This window comes from Myotis davidii, unplaced genomic scaffold (assembly GCF_000327345.1).
Source record: "Myotis davidii unplaced genomic scaffold, ASM32734v1 scaffold168, whole genome shotgun sequence".
Taxonomy (NCBI): domain Eukaryota; kingdom Metazoa; phylum Chordata; class Mammalia; order Chiroptera; family Vespertilionidae; genus Myotis; species Myotis davidii.
The window spans coordinates 12,593,500-12,617,337 of record NW_006383016.1 but is presented as its reverse complement, the minus strand read 5'-3'; the positions used below and the strand labels follow the sequence as shown (position 1 = coordinate 12,617,337).

General features: G+C 37.7%; 1 protein-coding gene across 3 annotated transcripts in view; it reads right to left on the bottom strand.

Moving 5' to 3' along the window:
- THSD7A (thrombospondin type 1 domain containing 7A) overlaps positions 1-22,954 on the bottom strand; it is a 186,897-nt gene extending 163,943 nt beyond the window's left edge. For all 3 annotated transcript variants that reach the window (XM_015558202.1, XM_015558203.1, XM_015558204.1), the window contains exon 1: positions 22,128-22,954. In XM_015558202.1, the coding sequence (XP_015413688.1) occupies positions 22,128-22,942 (815 nt within the window). In that variant the 5' untranslated portion in view covers positions 22,943-22,954. The remainder of the gene's footprint in view (positions 1-22,127) is intronic.
- Positions 22,955-23,838: the final 884 nt, after the last annotated feature.

Below are 23,838 nucleotides of genomic sequence, written 5' to 3'. Positions count from 1 at the left end.
CCCTACCTGGTGAAATTACATTTTCCTAAAAGACCACTAAGGTCCCTTTCTCCAATAAAATTTAAGACACTTATGTTTTCATAACCCAACCAGTCTAATTTCTTATAGGCCTATGTTTTCAGATGGGATCTTTAAAAAACAAACAAACAAAAAACCAACAAACCTCTCCTAGCTTTAACTACATTCAAGTTGCAGTCCTTTTTAAACACAAAATTAAATTTTCTATAACTTACCATTTATTTATCAATGTAAATGAGCAGTTGACAAATTTTTTGAGCTAATTTCATTCTCTGAGGGTGCCCTTTCCTTCACAGAATTCGGCAAGTTAGAAGCAATAATTCTTTTGGGAGCAAAATGCATGCACAGTCAAACCACTTTTTTTAAAAAAGGCAAAGGTCTTTCCCCTTGCTTTGATATTTGAAAATCTTTTGTTGAGCTGCCGGGGAACGTTGCCAGATGGTGTCACCTGCCAGCTGGAGTGATCATATGCTCCCTATTAAAGCTGAGGGCCACGCTGCCGGTCAACAGCTGAATGTGGGATATCAGCACGGCACGTCTCTAGTAATGGGATAAACTGCTACAGCAATGAGGCCTCCCTGGAAGGGCCGGTACCTACATTTTCTATCCTTTCACACAGCAAATGCTTACATGCAGCTGTGTCCTTATCACCCGTGCTGTTCAGGCAACGAGCCAGAATGGAGATTCATGGCACAATCCCAAAGCCTCCCCAAGTGAAAACTCTAGGTAAAAACTACCTATCTGACGTCTAAAACTGCGTTCCGTGGCATGAATCATTTTGGCAATTCTTTTCATCAAAGACATTTTTTAGCATGAAGGGTTTTTTGCCTCTGTTTCTAAAACATCAACTAAACAAACAAACAAATAAATAAATAAAAACACATAACTACATGGATATTTTATGAATTATTTTGGGTTCTGTACCCAATTTCAGTGTGTGTGTGTGTGTGTGTGTGTGTGTGTGTGTGTTGAAGCAGAGAGGTTTCCCAGCACCAAGAAGCAATTCTCAGACAACAGCAAGTTGTTCCAGAAATCAACTTGATTCTGACACTATCTACCCAGAGGTACCATCAGGTCCCACAGGTTAAGGGTTCAGTCCTATCAGACTGCCCACCACACACTTCAGATGCTAGTTGCAAACCCAGATTGTCACCTGTGCTTCTGACTGACTAGCTATAAATCAGAGGTTCTCATTTCTCTTTCTTTGGGTTCCGTTCATTTGCTAGAGGAGCTCACAGAACTCGGACAAACATAAGCATTTTACTTACTAAATCATCAGTTTATTAGAAAAGAATATATGTCAGGAACCGCCAGATGGAAATGATGTATAGGACAATGTGTGTAATAAGAGGTTTGTCACTTCCATGTCCTTTCCAGGTGTGACACTCCCCCAACCTCCACATGTTCACCAATACAGAAGCTCTCTAAACCCAGACCTTTTGGGCTTTTATGGAGGTTTTATTCTATAGTCATGATTGATTAAATTGTCAATTCCTATAAATGTTAGGCATGAAGATGATGGCAAAGACCAGACAAAAACTTAAAAATTTGAATCTAACTTTCAGCATTAACTTTCTTCTCTGGAAGCCACCTAAAATCTCCCTTAACCTAAACTTTTATCTCCTCGGACACAGAGGAACACTTGATTATTTACTGTCTCTTGTTCATCTCTAATTTCTGCATGTGTGATACTATTTCTCCCCTATTGGACTTTAGAATTCAAATCTTGCAGCCTTATTTTGTTTATCCATTTGTTTAATTTGCCTCAATACTGGGCAAGACATAGACAACATACGCTCAATTGATAAATTTCATGATGTAGATAACCAAATAGGAAGAAATCATTGTCAATGTAGCAACTGAAGATAGTCAAGGGTATTTTATGAGTAATAAAACTGTAGAAGAGGCTTTAAATTAGAAGACATAAAGAGTTCTTGAGAAATAGTACTTGAAAATATCCTAACCATGAATCAAAAAGTCTTTAATAAACTCTTGAACTAGGCTGTCTGTAGGATGAAGAACAGTTTGCTTAGTTCTTTCTACACTCAGAGAAATAGGAAAGCTTCATCATTTAAATGACGATAACTCTATTTGCCATTCCATAATGCATTCTTAAGGGTTTCAAAAGGCTCAGGGAAGATACTGGGAGTCAGAAATAGGACTTGAAAATCAACATCTTTAGATACATTGCAATAAACAGGAAAAATGCAAATTCCTTATAGCTATGTGGGAATTCATGCTAGAATATTTGTTCAACTTCATGAAAAACTGCCCTATTGTTAGCTATATTTTTTTTCTCATCATTTTTTTTCAGAATGTTCCAATATACATCTCAAAGTTATTCCCCTTTACTGAAAACTAAATTTCATTGGAAATCTCTTTTGTTGAATTACAAAGTTAGATAGAAGAGGATGCTTAAGGGAGATTAATAAAAAGAGAGGGCAGATTCCCTTTTAAAATACTAATTTGATATCTTCCAATAATACATAGAGGGTTTCAAGTTATAAATTGAAGTTTGATATAGACTCGTAATAACCATAAATATGAAAGAAACTCACATTTCAACCTCAATAGTACATACTTGTCAAAACTATGAGAATTTGGAAAGATATTTATCAGTTAAGACACACTTTTCTTTTATTGCAGTCTGCTTCAAGTGTTAGGGAAGACCTACCTAAATCAACATTTATTGTGCAATAAAAGAAATCGATCCAATTTCTATTTTAAGAGGAGAAAGATAATGCATTAAATATATGCAGATGGCACTTTTAAATATATAGATTTTCATTTTGGGGTAGGAGGGTGGATTACAATATGTTATTTTATTGTGCTACATATTCTATAACTGATTAATAAGGCTATCCTTCAGAGTATATTCATTCTAATATTAATGGGTAACTGTGTATTCAGACAAGAGACCTATTATATCACTTGAAAAAATAATGACTGTACATTAAATGTTTACAAGGTAATAAATATTGTTGATCAATTTCATTAATATTAACAACCATAATCATTGATTTAATGGTTTTGTAGGCATTATATTTCACTATTTGTTCAGAATAGCTACTATGCATACTGGATTTATAATCAAATGCAATAAATTCATAGATTTAATAATATTATAATTTACAGGGTTATAAACTTCCTGAACCAAAGCGATATATAAAAACACAGGCGGGTGTTGAAGGTGGTAGGTTAATCCAGGAAGCACCGCTATGACTGAAAGGAATCCAAGATAATGCCCTCAACCGATTCCTCAGTTTTATAGATGAGCTAACTATGACTCAAAAATGTTACGCAATTTGCCAAATTCATAGAATAGCTGCCACTGGCCCTTTAGCATTGTATGTGCTGCCATCTCAGAACCCACTGAGAATCCTTGAGTTCTCGATGACAGTACCCCAGCCCCAAGCTATGAAATCCTGAATTACCTAAGGAAAAGGTACCATATTCCTACTCCTGGTGGCTTTAGTGAACAGCACTCAGGATGACCCCTGTTCTTCCCCTTCTCCATAACACAGCTCGAGTTACACATGTGACCTGGGTCCTATAAGGCTAATACCACGGTGTGCAACCCGGAAGGGATAAGAACACAGCTGCATGCAACTTAAGGATGTGATTGTCCTGAGAAGGAGATAAGCAGTCACAAAGGTGTTTGGTTATTCTTCCCTGGTTAGAATAGAGCTTCTGTCTTTAGGGATATTGGGTAATGAGCAGTGAGTAAAGGCATGGGACCTCTCCTGGAGCTGTCACCTGGTGGGAGGTGTAATTCTACCAGATGTGCTTCTGGCTGTGTGGCATCTAGGCTTGTCTCCCTGTCTTACCCTGGAATTCTGCACTCCGCCTATTGCCAGTAACAAACTCCTTTCTGTTTTTAAACTAACTGTTGTGGACTCTGTTACTTGCAGATAAGAACACTGACCAGTATACTAATTTTCTAATAAATTCACTTAAGTCTATAATTACTGCTTTGGCGAAATATATAGTGTACTCATTTTCCCTTCTATTATTTATAAATGGCTCTCAGTTTTTTGATGTTTTTTTGTTTGTTTGTTTTTTTAGCTTAATCCCCTCTTCAGCCCAAGGGTATGTATTTTTCTTCTGGCTCTCTTGTAGTTGCTAGTTTCTAATTGTAATGTGCAATTATAGTGACTATAGTCTGTTTGAAATAAATGGAAGCACACTGACTTAATCCAGATTTGTCTGGTCTCACACAGTGTATTTTATCCACCACATTATGTAATTTTGACCTCTGAGAGTTCCTCCATTATTTTAATTACTTTAATGGAGGAAATCCATCCACAAATTAGATACTGTTTATGGTCTCTTCTATTTTCCTCTACTATTTAACATTTGAAAAAATAGTTCACTATTATTCAGTTTGTTGTACTGTGTACAGAGGGCTCTACATTTATTTTTTAAAACAGTTCCGTCACTAAGCTGATACTTTATTTAAAATGTTAATTAAAAAAGTCTTTCAATCCCTAAATTTTTATATGTAATAAAAATCATATAATAATTAAATAAATATGTAACTCTCTGCACCAATGAAGGCACATTACAAGTCCCAGTAAGTTTGGACACATTTGCTACTCCTTCCTCCATAAGTTATCACAGTTTTATATTTCTTTGCTTTTAAGAGGCAAATGAATCATCACAACCTGCACCTGGAAGTTAGTTCAGCACAGTGTTCTCATTTCACCTTTCTCCTCCCACTAAGTTGGACATACAACAAAATCAAATCAAGGGGACATATGGGGGAACCCCTATAATGCACATGTCCTGTAATAGCAATACAACCTGAAAGTATTGATCCAAGGCTATTCAGAGAGGCAGAAATACAGAGTAGATGCATTCCTTTGTCCTATCCAAGAATGTGGTAAAATTGAAGAAATTTCAGTTTTTTCCTCAACTTTTCTCACATTAAAGGGAACCTGGAAAAATGTGGTTCCTAGCAGCACTGCTTAACTTTCTCATTCTTTTACTCAGTTAACCCACAGATACTTCCCCACCCCAATCCTACCACTTCTGTTGCTCTAATTCCTTTTCATAACAGAATACATCCTGGCAGCTTTTTCCCTTTTCCTCCTCAGAGAATAAAGGCCAAAGGAAAAACATTAATAGCAAAAAGAGCAGAAGAAGGTTGTGAATACTCACTGATTATTGATTTTTATTCTCTAACAATAATTCATTTAAATGTTTTTTTTTACGGTAATCATCACCTTACTCTTCAAGGAGACTCAGAAAAAAAAACCCATAAGCATTATTTTTAGAATCTCACAGTGATGGTATACTAGTGCTTTGAAAAATAATTGTAAGTATATGCAGATATATCTGGGCAAGACATTCTATGAACCCGAGATTTCCTCTAGCTAAAAGAAACTTTCTATTTAGTCCATAGGACTTTGATACTTCTTGAACTACTTTATAGAATGATTGACTAGACTTGTGCTCTCACTATCCACCAGCAGCTGACAGAAGAAACGAGTATATGTACAACACACACACACACACACACACACACACACACACACACGTGCACACTGACATACTTTAAAATGTAAATCATGTTTCATTTTTTCTATTAGCTTCTCAGGTATGTCAGCCTAACTTTTTCAAGTGCTATAGTCAAACTTCAAATGCGATTTTAATACATCATATAATATCCTCTTTCACCAATTATATGTACATATGTATGTATACATACTTGCATATACATACACATATATATCATTCATGCACTGATTTGTTCATTCATTTTGTTTTTTTAATTTTTATTATAAAACACTTCCAAATCCTTATTGGAAGTAGACAGGTTATAATTACATTATATGAATGCTAACAGAGATCTGAAATAGATAAAACACTGTGAGATTTTAAAAATAATGCTTGTGTTTTTCCTTGTTGGCAAATGACACAAGTACTTCACACTATTCAGCATTCTATTTATCACAAATTATCAACAATCACTAATTTCTTTGCTGTTACATTAAATACCTCTTGTTAGATGTTATGGTCTGGACTAATTAGGAAGTGAGCTAGGATAAAGGAAAATTAACCACAATGTTTTGTTTCAATGCTAACTTACTCTTCTTTAAGTGATAGGCTATTTAAGAGATCTAGAGTTAATTGAAAATTTCCATTATCAAGAGTCTCTTTTCAATTAGCGATTAGAGAGGAAGAATATATTACTATATTTGAAGACCATGGGCCTCTCTGCCAACTCTGGGTTCCCATAGGAATTAACAGAACAGGAATTCTAACTTGTAACACTTTGCACTTCCTTAAACAGGATTCAATTTGCATAAATTCTGTAACATAGAATCTCCATTATAAAGCTTCTTCATCTTGAATTATTTTTACAGTAAATCTCAGTGTGGAGTACAGAATAAATGTGACATTTTTTAATTATTTGAAGAATTTCTGAAGATAAAAGAGAACTCAAATACTATATTACTATTACATGACTTGATTTTGATCACAAATATTCTCCTTCTGTACTAATAATTAAAAATAATTATTTCAGCAAACTTAAATAAATCCCCCAAGAAGAAAAGTGTTGATTATAGTTGAAACTGCTTTGTTCATTCAAGTAAAAATATGATGCAAATAAAATAATTAATATAAACACTGGAAAGGATGAAAACATCTTTTTGTTAATGCTATCACTATTTACTCTGAAAAGTAGTATAATAGAGTCACGACTCTAATAAAACATTTTTTGTATTACAAATAGAATTGGCAATGTAAATAGATATAAGCTAAATACAAAAAAATCAATAGTTTTACCCTTGTAAAAAGCACCTAGACATAAAAAATGCTAAAATCTCTATATTTGCAAGAAATAAAATCACATAATATGTTTAGGAATAAATGAAGCAAGAACTATCCAGAATGGGTATAAAATTATATTATTTTAAAACATAACACACATTACAACTGCAGAAGAAACTGAAAACTATAATACAGTCTTGATGGCCATTTATAGTTACATTTAAATAAAAATGATCCCAGGTAAAATCACAACATGGTTCCCTCTTACAAGTAGGTATAAAGACCTGCTCGTTTGGCCCTGCCATTGTTGCTCAGTGATTGAGTGTCAACCCAGGAACCAAGCATTGTTTGATTTCTGGTCAGGACACATGCCTGGGTTGCAGGCTCGATACCCAATAGGAGACATGCAGGTGGCCGATCGGTGTTTCTCTCCCATTGATGTTTCTCTCTCTCCATCCCAGTCCTTTTCACTCTCTCTAAAATCAATAAAAACATATTAAAATATAAAAAGATAAAGACCTCATCGTATGAATAGCAAAAAAAAAAAATTAAAAAGAAGAGCACTTGCCACTTCAAATATAACAAAATATAGTATACATTCATTGTAGAAAAATCTATGTGGTGAGAAGACAAATAGATCAGTCATATAATATAGAGAATCCAGAATTGGATTCTAAAAATTCTAAGTTACGACTAGTTCAATAAATGAGGAAGATACAACCTGTTTAAAATGGCACCAGGAATCCAAAGGAAAGAAAATAAAAACTGAAGCCCTGGATTACACATTCACAAAAAAAAAAAAAAATCCATAAAGGATTTAGTGTTGACCACCTTTTTGGGAAGCATCTAGAAATATCTTTTAAAATTAAGTTTGATCCAGCAATTCCACACCTGGGAATATGCCCTAAAGAAATCAAAATATCAATTCACATGGACATATATCCATGAGAATACTTATTGCTGGTTGGTTCCTGGTAGTCATAACCAAAAATAAAGTTAACCCCTTTCAATAGGGGATTTAAGAAGAATGGATTAGAGTTATTCTACATAAATTAGAAGAGTTTCATTAAAGAAAAAAATAATGTGCAAGAAAACGTGCATAGTATAATCCATTTTTTAAAAATTGAGCAAAATAAGTTAGTTGCATAGAACCATGGAACAGAATGACAAATTTCAGAGGGAAGGCGGGGGTTAGGTGTGGGTTGTGGGGGAGAGATTAACTGGGGAACTTATATGCATATATGTATAACCCATGGACACAGACAATAGTGTGGTGAAGACTTGGTAGAGGCAGGTGCAGGGTGGAGGGAGTCAATGGGGGGAAAAAACAAAGGGAACATCTGTAATACTTTCAACAATAAAGATAATTTTTTTTAAAAAAAGTTAGTTGCATGTATGCATTTATATGTACAGTCAATATGTATAGGTTCAAATGACTACAGCTTGTTAACATAACTTATACTCCACAGGAAAATGAAGATGTGCTTGATGTGTTAATATAATTCAAGAAAGGGGATAACAAATTTAGCATGTATGGAACAATTTATGTAAAACTATAGGATATAGATACATAACATGCAGCATAACCACTAAAATATTATAAAATGGTTATTTCAGTGTAGTTGAATTCTAGGTGGTTTTTCAATTTTCCTTATATTTTAATATATTGTTTTTGATTTAAATATAATTTGTATTACTTATATAAACAGAAAAAATAAGTCTATTTCCACTGTGTAAAAAGAGTAATAAAAATAAATATTTCAAAAATAATCTCTATATGTAAAAAGTTAATATGCTAAGTGTCCCTCCAACTGGTTACTATGACATACACTGACCACCAGGGGGCAGACACTCAAAGCAGGAGCTGCCATGAAGCACACTGACGATTTACAGAGAAACAGTGTGTGGACCTGGGGCTCAAAAAGCAATACTTGGCTTCCCCCAAGTGGGACACAGGCCCTGCCATCACCCCAGAGTGACATCCCACCAAATTGCAGCAGGCGCTGTTGAGACCCCATGGCACAAACTATGGCCCACAGCCTAGCCCAGCCCAGAAAAGGTGGCTGTGGGCGCCAGGAAATGATGTCATGTAGCAACGCCCAGCTTCCTCTCCCTAGCAACTAGCATCTTTGAAGTTTCTTCAGCCCAGGAACCCAACTTGCTTTATAGCCAGGTGCAAACATTTCACACTTTAACCAAATGTTTGTGTAGCATTTTCCCATGCCTCATCATTTGATATTTCAGCCCAGGAACACGACTTGCTTTATAGGCAGGTGCAAACATTTCACACTTTAACCAAATGTTTGTGTAGCATTTTCCCATGCCTCATCTCATTTGATCCTCACAGAAGTCCTGGAGTAGGTAAATAGAAGACTTGGTGGAATCCTATTTTCTTTTCATGAGCAAAACATGAATAGCAATATTAAAATGTTTCTTCTGATTAATTTCCTTTCAATGTGTATGAATCCATGCACTGGGTCACTAGTTAGATTATAAAATATTTACATGTAAGCTACAGGATACAAAGGGAGGAAATATGGTCATGAAACTAAAAAAAGAAACTAGTTTCATTCATTTATTGTTACTAAAATATATTGGATTTTCAAAGCTTTCGGATAGAAATTTTCATGTACTTTTATAATATTGACTAGAGGCCCAGTACATGAATTCATGCATGGGTGGGGTCCCTTGGCATGGCTGGCGATCGGGGCTGATTGGGGCCAGCCGGCTAGGGGGAGGGACCATGGGAAGTGGCTGACCTCAGGCGGTTGGCTGTGGGAGCGCAATGACCACCAGGGGGCAGCTCCTGCATTGAGAGTTTGCACCCTGGTGGTCAGTGTGCATCATAGCTACCAGCCAATTGTCTGGTCGTCCATGGTAGTCGTAATGATAGCTTAGGCTTTTATATATATAGATTACTACAAATGGTAGCTTAGGCTTTTATATATATAGATTACTACAAATGCTCACAAGTGATTCAACTATAATTTTGCAATTATATCTATTCATAAACAACTATGTTTCAGAAATAACTTTTTATATAATTATGAGTACTACGAAAACTTTCATTTAAAATAGCCATATGAATGAAGAACAATTTCTTTCATTTTTGTACTTTTCGGATGATAAGCAATATAGAAAAAGACATAAAAACATGACTGTCAAGTGATTTCAATATGGGAGTCAGTTTAAATATTTATGATTTTCTCTAATTATAAAAGATATTTAACTATGTTGTCTTCCTAAAATAATGTGACAACTTTATAATTATTCTATGTGTGCATATCTCACATCATTTCCACCGTGGTATAAGTGGAAGTTGCTGATACACATGTCCCTACCAGGTACTGCTCATCTCTAACCTAGAATAAGGCTCTAGTATGGTCTCATACTTCTGGAACATCCAGTTACCTTTCTCTGATACAGACAGTACATTGGTAATGTCAAACCATGGGGTTGCCAAACATCTGATCAATTGTGTGATTGTTTTTCTTGATAAAAATTAGTTAAGCCTAACTAATAATTCTGTTCTTATTTTATGCCTCCCTTCTACAAATATCTAAAAGTTGTAATTCCAATTAAAGCTCAATAATAATTTTCTTAATCTAAACATATTGCATATTAGTACTTTTAAAGCATTTTTAGAGGTCTAAAATAGTTTTCTCTATATTGCTTTTAAATTTTTTCTGAACAAAATTCACCAGAACTTTTTAAATTTGAAATCAATGATATACTTATGACATTGAAGTTACTGTCCTAGATTAGTTTATTTAATTTATATACAGAAGTACTAATATGCATCTGTATACAAATGAAAATATAAATATCAGATTTACAAGCAGATTATACATATAAAGACATAACTGAATTTCCAACTCTAAAAATTGACATTGCCGATATGGTCCTTTCTAATAGAGATGATCAGCACAGAATAATACAGGACAACTGCCCCCACTCCCAATTCATTCTCCGCTTCACTAGTTCCTCTGGCTCCCCTGGGCTCCAGACTGTCAGTTTCATAATGAAAGTAGGAGGTAAAATGAAATTATGCAAAATTATATCACCAGTGCACTCTTCCCAAGGAACTCCACAAATCACTTCAATAATGTTTTCTTTTCAAATTGATTTATTTCACAACACCTTGCTTTGGTTGTTCAAATGTAAACAGTTTCAAAAATCCAATTTACAAGTCTAAAATTAAGATGGAACGGCAGAGCACATACATCGCTCATGATGGTTTCACAGCGTTTCCTAGTCTTTGACAGTTGTCAAAATTAACATTACATGACATGATCCATTATGTCTCTCTCAACACTGCATTATCCAAATATGACAAATTCAATTAAAAATAGTTTTCATCCATTTCAACCCTTGCATTTTCTACACTTTTCTACACTTTTTCTAGCTCCTTTCTACACTTTTCTTTTTTTCTGTCAAGGTATCTTATAAACTTCATGTTTCTATTTATGACAGCCCCTTAATAACAATTTCTTCATAACTTCTAACACAATCCTTACTTTCCTATTTTTATTTTTTAATTACAAATTTGGTTTACCTTATTTTCCTTTATTTAATTTATCCTCTTTATTACATAAAAATACTCCACATAGTTCTGAACTAAGTCAGAGAATTCTGTCTTCATGGAGGGGTGGCTATAGACATAAACCTTTGGCCCTTAAAGATACAAATGTACAACCAAAGTCTTTTTTTTAAATCCAGCTTTATTCTGAATGCAGTGTCTTACAAATCAGGAAACAATTAAGGATGAGATAATTAAGAAATACTGAGTCGCTCAGCCAGCGTGACTCAGTGATATTTTTTTTTTTTTAAAGAGGATCTCTTTCACATTCCATTCTCTTCCTTTTTGGAAGGGTAAATAAAACCTGGGGAGTGCAGAGTCTGGGGAGCAGTTCTAATTATAAAGATCAAAGTGATATACGTGGAGATGCTTAGCAAAAAGTGGAAAACCTTAGCTGTCAATCATCCTAGAAGGTATCAACAGGCACAGCCAAGGGTCCGCTGCAGTGGTCTGGTGTGATCCCAGAGTGTCCTTGGCTCTGGTCTATTGAGGAACTGCGACCCCAAATCAAATGGCAGATTTAAAGTCTATATATTGTTTGAGGAACATGAAATAATTGACCACCAAAATAAAAAAGGCAATGTCTTGCCCTCTTTCTACTACTTGTCAGTGTTCCATTTTAGCTAACCCAGCCATCCTAGCATTTTGTCCCTTGTTTATCAGAGTTCTAGAAATTGGAGGCTAATACCAGGAAGGCAACAGAAGGCACAAACTACTGAATAGGAATTGCCAAGATTGAATTTGCTCTTAAATTTATCCTGTATTGTGCGTTGGACCTCATAATTCCCAGGGCTAAGATTTTAGGATCCAGGCATTCCTCCTCCTTTTCTTGGATTATAAAGATGGCCTAAGACCTGGCTTCCCAAACTCATAAGATTTGGGGCCTCCCATCCATTCTGACCCATTCCTGTGTATGAACATATAATTCTGTCTCCGCTTATTGGAAAACCCCCCACATTTCTCTGCCATACTATTCAAGTCATCAGGCGTCCATGCTACAGTTAGTTACTACTATTTACATGCTCCCTTAATTAGAGTCCTACAAGTTCTTCACTATAGATAACCTGCCCATTCCTACGTCTCAGAGTTTTAAAAAATCATGATTGACTTGGAATGCAAACTTCTCCCATCACATCACTTAGGTAAATACAAGCCATCTTGGGGAGCTTGGTAATATTCTATGACCTTAGCAAATTTCTCTAGTCAATATAGATGCAGCTTTCTCTTGAAAACTTTAGTCATTTAATCTTAGATTTATCTGTTCATTAAGCATTTTTTTTACAGACCATGAATTATATCATATACAACCCATTAAAGACAAAAAATATCAGGGTCTGTATAAAGTTATAGTAATTTAAAGTAATTTTACTTATTTTTTTCACTTTTTATTTTTCTCTCCTTGTCTCTCATGCATAAAATTAAAGATATCAAGTGAAGAAACAATGGTTTACACATAGCTGTAACTATATAGCATCTTTATATTTTTGTTTACCTATTCCTTTCCCTCTCTTTTTTTTTTTCCCCTATATGGGATCCTTGGTACAGTAGAACCTACCAGAGAATTATATTTTTTATAAAAACTCTTTGAAAACTGGCATGAAAACTAAAATGTGTCAGTACACCACATCTCATATGAAATTCAAAAGTGTGCAAATTTCAAACTATTGAAAATAATTTATGACAAATTCATAATTATTAATCTCGAGTTAGGATATATATGTGTGTGGATATATATTTCAGGTTGGCCACCTTTTACTATGTTTATTCTTATCCATCTATTTATAGAAATAGTGGTCTGGCTTAGAGCTATTAGTAGTCTTTTGAAAACTTTCTTTAAAACCATAGAGAAGAATTATCAGTGGTCATAATTGATTTTTCTTTATAAAAAATCTGCTTTGTTTGTTCCAACACTTTATACTGTGCATGACTATGCCAACATTCCAAGATCTTTTCAATACAATGGCTTCTTGTATTAAGCACGGCCCAGTTATTTTGTTCATTTACAATTCAGCTGCTGGTAAATACTAGCTAAAAAAATTTTCCATGATCACATCCTTTTAAAATCTAGTTTTGATGACCACATATTTGTACTAAGTAGAGAATAAACTTATCTGTCAAAGAAATGTTTGGGGAAAAGCTAAGTAATTGCTCTATACTAAAATGATACAAGATTAGAAAAAAATGATATACGATTAGAGAAAAAAAAATACAAGATTCGAGGGGGAAAAAAGGTGGAAGTGTGAGTTGAGGCCTAAAATAATGCTCAATAATGCACAATTTTAAGATGAAAATAAGATAAAATACATGACTGAAATAAAGACTCTAAAAGAGTGAACATATTCTTGATTATGTTACACAAATATGCCTGAATGATTTATTAAAGTCCTATCCTATGTGGATTTTTTTCCTTTTAACATTACTTCCTCCCATTTAAACCTTTCTTGTTATATTCCAGTCAGAGGGAGACTCAGTACCACCCACCTAAAGCTAACACAATTCCAGCAAATAAATGGAAACAATGGATGAGATCACTGTTCCTGACAGAGATGCAAGGTCACTGCCCTAACCCCTGGCCAGGCTGTTCCAGGAAGTGCCAGCTCAAGAAAGTTTCTCAAGGAATCTTGTTCTCACACCAGTTCAAGGAAGAAAGCTAAATTTAGAACAATCAAATGGGAGATTCTAATACAGCTCTGAATAAAAGCAAAGGAATTGGAATGGACTTTAAAGTTCATGTGAGGGAAGAATAGGCAGTGATATCTACAATGTGGCTTAAGGTTAATTCCCTGCCTTAAATCCTTTCCTTTCACTTACACATGTTTTAAATGTTACCTAAGAGCTCTCTTTTGTTCAACTGTCCCATGATAGGATCACCATTTACACCAAAAAACTCCTGAGAGGTGATAGAGAGAAAAGTGTAGGAAAGAAGATATCGTAGGCCTGATGAGACAGTCATAACATTAGGATGTGGGAAGTGACCCTGGTATCACACTGACACTTCTGAATTTGTTATGTTTATAGGTATATATCAACAATATTAGCTTTTAGTCCACCATCATCAATGCCAACTAAGTAATCCACCTATATAATAAAAGGCTAATATGCAATAGACCAAACAGTGGAATGACCGGTCGCTATGACACACACTGACCATCAGGGGGCAGACGCTCAACACAGGAGCTGCCTCCTGGTGGTCAGTGAGCTCCCCCAGGGGGAGCGCTGCTCAGCCAGAAGATGGGCTCACAGTTGGCGAGTGCAGCAGCGGTAGCAGGAGCCTCTCCCGCCTCTGCCTCAGCGCTAAGGAGCAGCGACCTGAGTGGTAAGGAGCAGCGAGCAGATGGGCAGTAAGGAGTGAGGGGTGCTGGACTGTGAGAGGGCACAGGTCGGTCGAGCTGAGGTACTCCCCCCGAATACACGAATTTCATGCACCGGGCCTCTAGGAGTAATTATAAAATAGCTTAGTGGCTTCAAGACGTAAAAACAGGAGGAATAGACGAAATGATGATGTTTGTAAATGGACCAAAGATTAGACTAATTAAAATAATGCTCAGAAACTATTGGAGTACTTTTATAATATTAAGAATGATACATTTTCTCATTTCTATAAGGAATATATTTTATTAAACTATGAAACAGAACTTGTTTAGTATTAACAAGGCACAATAATACTGAAATATCTTCTATGTGCTGTCTCCTGAAAGGCACCAGCATCTATATTCTACATTCTATATATTCTACATTCTTTTAGTTGAATGGACTAAAAATCACTACCATCAATAATATACTTTTTCATGGATAGTTTAAGATTTTAGCTAATGATAACATGAACCCATGTGATCAGCAAAATATTATTTCCTTTTTTCTTTATCTTATGCTTAGTTTTAATTACTATGATATTAGTAATGTATATAGTGTACTTTTATAATAGTGTGTTTTATATGGATGTGCTCAAAACACTGTTTCTAATAAATGTGGAGATGAATGTCCCACAAGGTATAAAGTCCAAAAATTTAAGCTTGACCTCTAAGATTTCCCTGGCTTCTCTTGTCTAGTTTCTCATCCCTTTATAACATAATATTTATATTATATTAAAAAGGGATGAGGAGGGGCCATTCTCTTAGGCTTCTACTCACACTTTTTTTCCCTTCTAATCTTATATCATATGAATAATCCACATACATCATATCCTTGCACAGTGAACCATTACTGATGCATATCTTGGTACCATTGCACTTACTGTTCTCATATTTTTCCTTCATCACCCTCCTCTATCTTTTGCATACCTACCAGTCCTTAATTTTACCAGCAGTTCCTATATACAGCTATTCCTTATCCTGTCAACTTCTGTTTAGGAAGAACTCACTAACTCAGCTGCGACTTGCACGCACTCTGTCTATATATACAGATGTAAGATAGGACTTCTGTTTTTATATTGCTTTCTGTGTCATTTTTTCCATAGCAAAGAATAGTTCCACTTTGTTTTTGTTTTTGACTATTGATTCCAGCACCTAGAATGTCTCTATGTCTGTACTTTGTTGAGCAAAAAAGTAAATTGATAAACACTAAGTTAATTAATTAATAAGTAAACCAGCAACAACAAAGAAGTAGTTCTCTTGCTCTAACACTGTACTGTGCTATATATCAGTTATATCCAGCAGGGTTAGCAGAATACAAATTGTAAACTCTTATGGGATAAATCAGAAGAGTTTAATGAAAGGATTATTAAAAGTGTCGCAGTGTTAAGAAAAATCGTCAAGAGATAGTCAAGCACCCAGGGACTCGCAACTCTGGGAAGATGATCATCCCAAGGTAATAAAAGAGCCGAGGGAAAGGATTCACCAGAACCTGAGAGGGACCTGCTAGTGGACAGAGCTGCAGGACAAAACCACAGGAAAGTAGTCACTGATCCAAGAAGATGGGACTAAATACTCCAACTTCCCTATCCTCCCACATTCACATACATGGTTGCTGCCTCCCATGGGTGGAATCCAACCAAAAGAGAACTAGGAAGTCTTATTAATGTTATTCTTATTAATTGTTATTGATTAGTAATGCTCAACGATCAGCCTCTGGGCACATACGCAGAATCAGGAAGGGGTTAAGATTGGCTCTCGAGGGCAAAGTGCCCCGTCAGCTCTACATTTTGAGAGAAGTTGAGGTTCTCTTGTTAGCCATATACTATCTAAAAAGGACCTGTGGGCCTCTTGACTCCATTTCTTTAATCAAACGTGGCCAGCAAGCAGCTGAGGCAGGCTTCTGAGAAATGATGATGGGCACCTTGGCAGGCAAATGGACACTCTGGGTATTACAGAAAGTTCTTTAACATAAAAGCCTGCTATTTATGCATGAGAAGTAGTAATGTCCTAAATGGATTCTGAATAACCTAAAAGTAGTCATCATAGTGGGCAATTTACTCCCTTCTTTTTGCAGTTTTACTATTCGCGAAGTCATGATGTGGGGATGAGCCCTCAGGATCGCATGGCACATCCGGTGAGTAAAACCATGCAGTTACTTTCAAGTCTGCTGAGAGCTGTCCTCTTCCATATTTACTACATATGTATAAATTTGTCTCCATGTTCTACTCTGAACTGGTTTGTGGAAGATGTGAAAAATTAACTAACTTCCTACCATTAAAGATATATAGGATTTTATATCCACAACTTTAGCTATGGTTTTTGTTCAGGGCTTTTAGAGATTTTTCAACTCCATCCTTCTCTTGAACATCACTATTCATTCCCTGCTCCCCCACCACATACACACATACACATATGGTTTATGGATGAGAAAACTGAATCCCAGAAAGTTTAAATGACTTATTCAACATTGTGTAGCCATGAGTACATAGGTTTCCCTATTCTTATTTAGTACTTATTTCCCCTACTTATCCATTACTTAAATTCCTCTCTTATTGATTCAATGAATTTTCAGGCCTTTGTAAAGACAATAGTTTTATATTCAAACTTTTATATCTCTGTTGTGGAGAGCAATCCTTAAAGAAAAGAATGGAGTAGTTAACAACTAGTTTTCCTTTTTAAAAAAATTGATTTGAGCAGTAACCGGTTAGGCTCAGTGAATAGAGCATCGGCCTGCGGACTGTAAGGTCCCAGGTTCGATTCTGGTAAAAGGCATGTACATTGGTTGCGGGCACATCCCCAGTGGGGGGTGTGCAGGAGGTGACTGATGGATGTTTCTCTCTCATCGAAATTTCTAACTCTCTCTCTCTCTCCCTTCCTCTCTGTAAAAAATCAATAAAATATATATTTTAAAAAAAATTGATTTGAGAGAAAGAGAAAGGCCCATTTGTTGTTCCACCTGTTCATGCATTCATTGGTTGATTCTTGTATGTGCACTGACCAGGGATTGAATCTGAAATCGTGGTGTAGCATGATGATGCTCTAACAATCTAAACTCCCCAGCCAGGGCCAACAACTAGTATTCTAAGGTAAAATAGGAATCAGAAATGAAGAGACTGATTGTGTTGAAAAGAAATACAATTTACTGCTTAACAGATTTAATCTTGAAGTTAAAAGAGTATGTCAGAAAATCATTAAGTTTAAAAAAAATAGAAAATGACTTGCATATTATTCATTACTATTTGAAATGGTAAGGCTGAATTTAAATAAAGATGTAAGAAAATCAAATTGATAACAAAATGATAGAAAAATACTTCAAAGTGTCAGTATTTTAGGGGTTACAAAACCATTCTCCTCTTCATGTTTTACCCAGTTTTTTTAAATAGTTTTTTTATTTTAGAGAAGTTTTAGGTTTCCAAGGAAGATAGATTTCCCATACACAGGTCATCAAACTTTAATCCCTCAGTTCCTCAAACAGATAGCCTCTCCTTGGTGGTAATAGCACAGTGTCCTTGTTCAGGCCTGCCTATTATGCCGTTCTGTCTTCAAACAGAACTCAAAGACTCTTCTGCAGCCCATTCACTAACACAGACCAGGCCATGCACAAGGTGGTATCATCGGCTTGGCCCCTTCGAAAGTTCAGGCTACTCAGAGATTTTGAGTTCATAAAAGCTGCAAAGACATAGTGCTGCTCTAAGTTTCATTCCTCAGTTCCATCTAATTTTACCACATTCTCCAAATCTTCTCTGCCACTAGTAGTTTGGGACTATGATTGTTTCTTATTAACATAAAAGAATGGGATTTCTGTTTGCATTTTTATCCTTATTGATTTCAGTCTGTTTATAAAACAGAAGCAGGCCAGATCTATCTTCTTTAACTTGGAAGTCCTAGCAGTAAGTTTGCTAAAATTTTTATTTGCCTGCAAACTATTTCAACAATACTCATAGGCTTATTTATCTAAATTCATTTAGTTATTGTAATAAGGTTTTTAAGCCATAGTAATTAATTTTTCACCCTCTTTCATGATAAAATTTTTTCTCAATTTGATATGAGGAGACACTTTAAATTTAATCACTGAGTCCATAGTCTGTGGCCTTGTGTTTTGATGGTGTGATCCATTTACTTTTCATTTTAGAAGCTCAACTGTTGTACTCTAATATTTGAGCAAAATTTAGGGCAAAATACCTGGTTTTTGTCTCTTCGTTACTAACACATTAACTTTCCTAATCATATATGCTTATTCATGTATATTCTTATATATAACTAGAGGCCCGGTGCACAAAAATTTGTGTACTGGGGGGGGGGCAGTCCCTCAGCCCGGCCTGTGCCCTCTCACAGTCTGGGACCCCTCGGGGGTTGACCACGTGCTGGCTTAGGCCCGCTTCCCGGGGGATTGGGAATAAGCTGGCAGTCAGACATCCTTCTGGCAGCCCGGGAGCCCTCAGGGGATGTCCACTTGCCAGCAGGGAGCAGGCCTAGCTGCAGTCAGACATCCTTAGCACTGCTGAGGAGGTGGGAGAGGCTCCCACCACCGCTGTACTGGTAGCCCTCAGCCTGGCTTGTGACTGAGCAGAGCTCCACCTGTGGGAGCGCACTGAGCACCAGGGAGTCCTGCTGGGGTGCCTGGCCAGCCTGGGTGAGGGGATGATGGCTGTTTGCAGACTGGTCACACCCCCTTCAGGGTTGGGGTCCCCACTGGGGTGCCTGGCCAGCATGGGTGAGGGGCTGATGGCTGTTTGCATACTGGCCACAGCCCCTTCAGGGTGGGGTGGTCTCCACTGGCCAGCCTGGGTGAGGGCTGTTGGCTATTTGCAGGTTGGCCACAGCCCCTTCAGGGTTGGTGGTCCCCGCTGGGGTGCCTGGCCAGCGTGGGTGAGGAGCTGATGGCTGTTTGCAGGTTGGCCAAGCCCCCCAGCAAGGACCCTCACCCATGAGGGTGTGGCCATCCTGGGTGAGGGGCTGATGGCTGTTTGCAGGTTGGCCACGGCCCCCAGCCACCCAAGCTCCCAGTGGAAGCTAGCTGGAAGCAGGTGTCTTTGATTTATTTATCTTCTATAATTGAAACTTTGTTGCCTTGTGCAGAGGCCACAGCCTGCCAGGGCAGGCTATCGCTGGGGCAACCAAAGCTTCTGCTTGCTCCAGCTCCGTGGCTGCCAGATGCCATCTTGGTTGGGTTAATTTGCATATAGTTACTCTGATCGGCTGGTGGGTGTGGCTTGGTGTGTAGCAGAGGTGTGGCCAATTTGCATGTTTCTCTTTTATTAGATTAGATTCTTAAATAAAAATTTAATAACAAATTTGTTGAACCTAACGTTTCACCTATGCCCTAATAAGTTACAACATACATGCACTATCATTTTATTAGAATAATTAGATATGGTATTTCTAATATAAGTACCTGATAAATGATCTACAGATTTTTAAATATATTTATTTCGAACAGCTGCATGGGTATGTGAGGCTCTATGCAGTAGGAGATACTATCCTGATTACACTCTTAATTGAGTAGTCAAAATTAAATTAAATGTCTACACCATGTTAACCCAATGACATCAGGAGATAACTTAAGTTGTCTTGGAGACTCAAGAAATCAGCAGAATAAGGACAGTCATAAAATAATAAAAACAGGAAGTGACTTGAAAGTATACTTGACACAGAATCAGAGGTGAACACACACACACACACACACACACACATAAGGAGTTTTAAAGAACCTGAACAATGTAGGCAGGAGAGCAAGCAGCCCTTAGCAAGACCAGGAAAGGAGTTGGGCTGACAACACCAAAATCGAGGAAGAGCAAATTACTGTAGTGCTGAGAGAAAATACAACTGTGTCAGTCCAAAGAAGGGAGGGAGTAGCAAATATCCTAAAATCAGTGACTAGAACAATGCTATACTGAGAGAAATTCTTGTCTTAGATAAGTCAATTGTTTGTTTGTCCATTAATTTACACTATATCCTGCAATGGAAAAGGCTTCAAACCAACTTTCAAAAGCTGTAGACAGAAAAACACTAGGCAAAAATGAGCGAAGAAAAATAAGAGTATGAGAAACAGATGAAGCCAGTGGAGTATGTTAGCATACAACATGCATGTCACACAGTCCTATTATGTTCCCAACAGCCAAGGTAAAGAGGAAAATGTCATCTGTTACAGGACTTCCAGGGGGCATAAGGAAAACAACCCAGCTGCTCACCAGAAGCACTGGGTTGAGACTGCAGTGAAGTTTCTTACGTGCTTTTAATTAAAGAACAGATGTGTGATGAAGTAGGTGACATTTCAATGTCATTTCTACAATATATATGAAATAAAATTCTGAATGACGTTACCATAATTTCTCTCAGTTCAGTCCAAATCATAACTGCATAAATATTTCAGAAAAGGCAATTATGCATATTATTCACCTAAGCCACTCCCAGATGGTATGACTTATCCAAAAGCAAAATTCAGAATATCCGAAAAACATCAAATCCTTTAGCTCAGTGGTTCTCAACCTTCTGGCCCTTTAAATACAGTTCCTCACGTTGTGACCCAACCGTAAAATTATTTTCGTTGCTACTTCGTAACTGTAATGTTGCTACTGTTATGAATCGTGATGTAAATATCTGATATGCAGGATGGTCTTAGGCAACCCCTGTGAAAGGGTTGTTCAACTGCGAAAGGGGTCGCGACCCACAGGTTGAGAACCTCTGCGAGTTTAGCTCATCCTCAATAAATGATCCTCAATGAATATTTTCACAATAAAGCTCACATGAGACAGTTGTTTCATAATATTGTCATTATTTACTCAGAGATAATTTGACAAATAATTCTGGTCTAAAAAATGCAGTCAATTAATTACATATTTTCTAAACTAGAAAACTCATGATTAAGTACCATCTACTTATCTTAATTTCTGCTGATTTCCCCTTTTCTTCTCTGGGGAAAGTTATTCCATTTTATAAAATGTGGAAGAGAATTATTCTTAGCTATAGCTCCCTGGGTGGTTGTTTAGATTTTGTTTATGGGGTAATTATCAAAATACTATAAACTTGGAGAGATTACAAGTGTGTCTTATTCTAAGTAAAAAAAATATCTGAATTCAAAATCCCAAAACTCTGGCCTTTATGTATTTGTTTTTTCCCATTATAGGTGTAAACAGCACTATTGACCTAAAGAAGCAGTATCAGCTCTCAGAGAATCTCTCATTTTAATAAGAAAATTGAAATGAGCTCAAGTTGTACACTGCTAAGCATGAGCAAAATAGAAATAATGCCAGGAAACGCACAAAGCTTAAAGTGCTAAACGTTGCACCCTGGGTTGTGTGCACGTGGGTTTCAGGAGGTAGCAGAGCTTGTCTGAAGGCCTCTCTAGCCCAGCGTGTTGACAGAGAGACGCGGAGTAGTTAATGGTAAGGAAATGTTACCTCAAATCAGCAGCTTGCCCCGTCTTGTTCGTACACGTAACCTCTCTGGTCTGATATCCAATCTGGATGTCCCAGTATTTGTTCTCTTGACGATTCTGTCTGTTCCTGTTTCTCTTTTTCTTAATAAGTTCCCGGGCCTCTGGATCCTTCACTGCTTTTCCTCGGTCCCGTTCCCGTTCCTTATTCTTCCCACGCCGCCTGGCCTGCCGCACTTGCCTGGGGTGGGGCATCCCGCACGAGCTCCAGGGCCCCACGTGCAGGCTGTGCGGGCTCTCGTCAGCCTCGCACGGGCTGGACTGGCACACCTGAAACTCCGTCAGGTTCGGGCAGCCCGAGCCCCCGAACTGGGGCGGCGCCACCACGTGGCGGGTCCGGTGCTGGAGCCCACTGCCACACGTCTTGGAGCACTCGGACCAGGCGGAAAACTCAGACACGATGCAGTCCTGCTGGCAGGGGATGAGGCAGGCCTGCTCCAGGAGCGGCTTGGGCTCGAAGTACTCGCAAATGATATCCTCCGCGGGCGTGTCTTTCTCCTTCTGCATGCACGTGACCTCTCGCACCTGAATGCCTTCTTCCCCCTTCACGCACTCCTGGGCCTTCTCCAGACTTTTGGAGATCACAGGCTGGCACTGATTCCAGGGTCCCAGCCTCCAGTCGTACAGCTCTTTGTGCCAGTCACAAACTTTGAAGCAATGCTGCTGGTTGCTGGGCCTCTCGGCCTGCTTGCAGTTTGTATGCAACGTCGTCCATCCTTCCACGTGCGCACACCACACCGCCCGGGTCTGGATGCCTCCTGGACCACAGTCGTCTCCCATGCATCGGCCCCATGGACCTAAACATGACACAAGAGTTAACAGTGCTACCATAAGGAAACTATGGACTGCTTTACGTTCCAGAAAGACACTTCAAGATCTAGTACAGGAACTTCCCTGAAGTGGGATAAAGTAGGTCTCCGTACAGGATTTTTGCAAAGTAATGATCTGCACTCAGGGGAACTGTGTCATACTATCTATATTAGGTAACTGCTGGGGCAATTTCACTCTGGGTCCTTTGGGGATTATTAAAAGTTTGCTTTTAGTCATTTCCTTAATTTTGGGTTGTTAGAGAGCCCATGCTCATAGAGGACATCAGAAATTAGTCACAGTGAGAACTCTACTCCTGCCTCAGAACCATCACCCGCATCAGTAACTGGGAAAGAAAATGGACCCATGTGAAGAACTTGGTCTCCCATAGACTTTTCTTCTCCCGAGCAATTAACTATTTTGTAGAATATGCTCTGTTCTGCCTCATTTTCTATTGCTATACATTGTGACTAAGAGTCTAATACTATAGAATAAAAGGGTTATTTGCAAATAGACCAGAACAGTGTCACTACCGGTCGCTATGATACACACTGACCACCAGGGGGCAGACGCTCAATGCAGGAGCTGCCCCCTGGTGGTCAGTGCACTCCCACAGGGGGAGTGCCACTCAGCCACAAGCTGGGCTGATGGCTGGGGAGCGCAGCGGTCCGCCTCCATGGCAGCAGTAAGGATGTCCAACTGCAGCCATCAGTTGGATATCCCCTGAGGGCTCCCGAGCTATGAAAGGGTGAAGACTGGGCTGAGGCACAAAAGTCGTGCACTGGGCCTCTAGTAGTTTTATATGTGTATTCTGTCCAGAAGTGTATCCTTTCTGGTAATCTAAGTGGAAATCATCATTTAAACACATT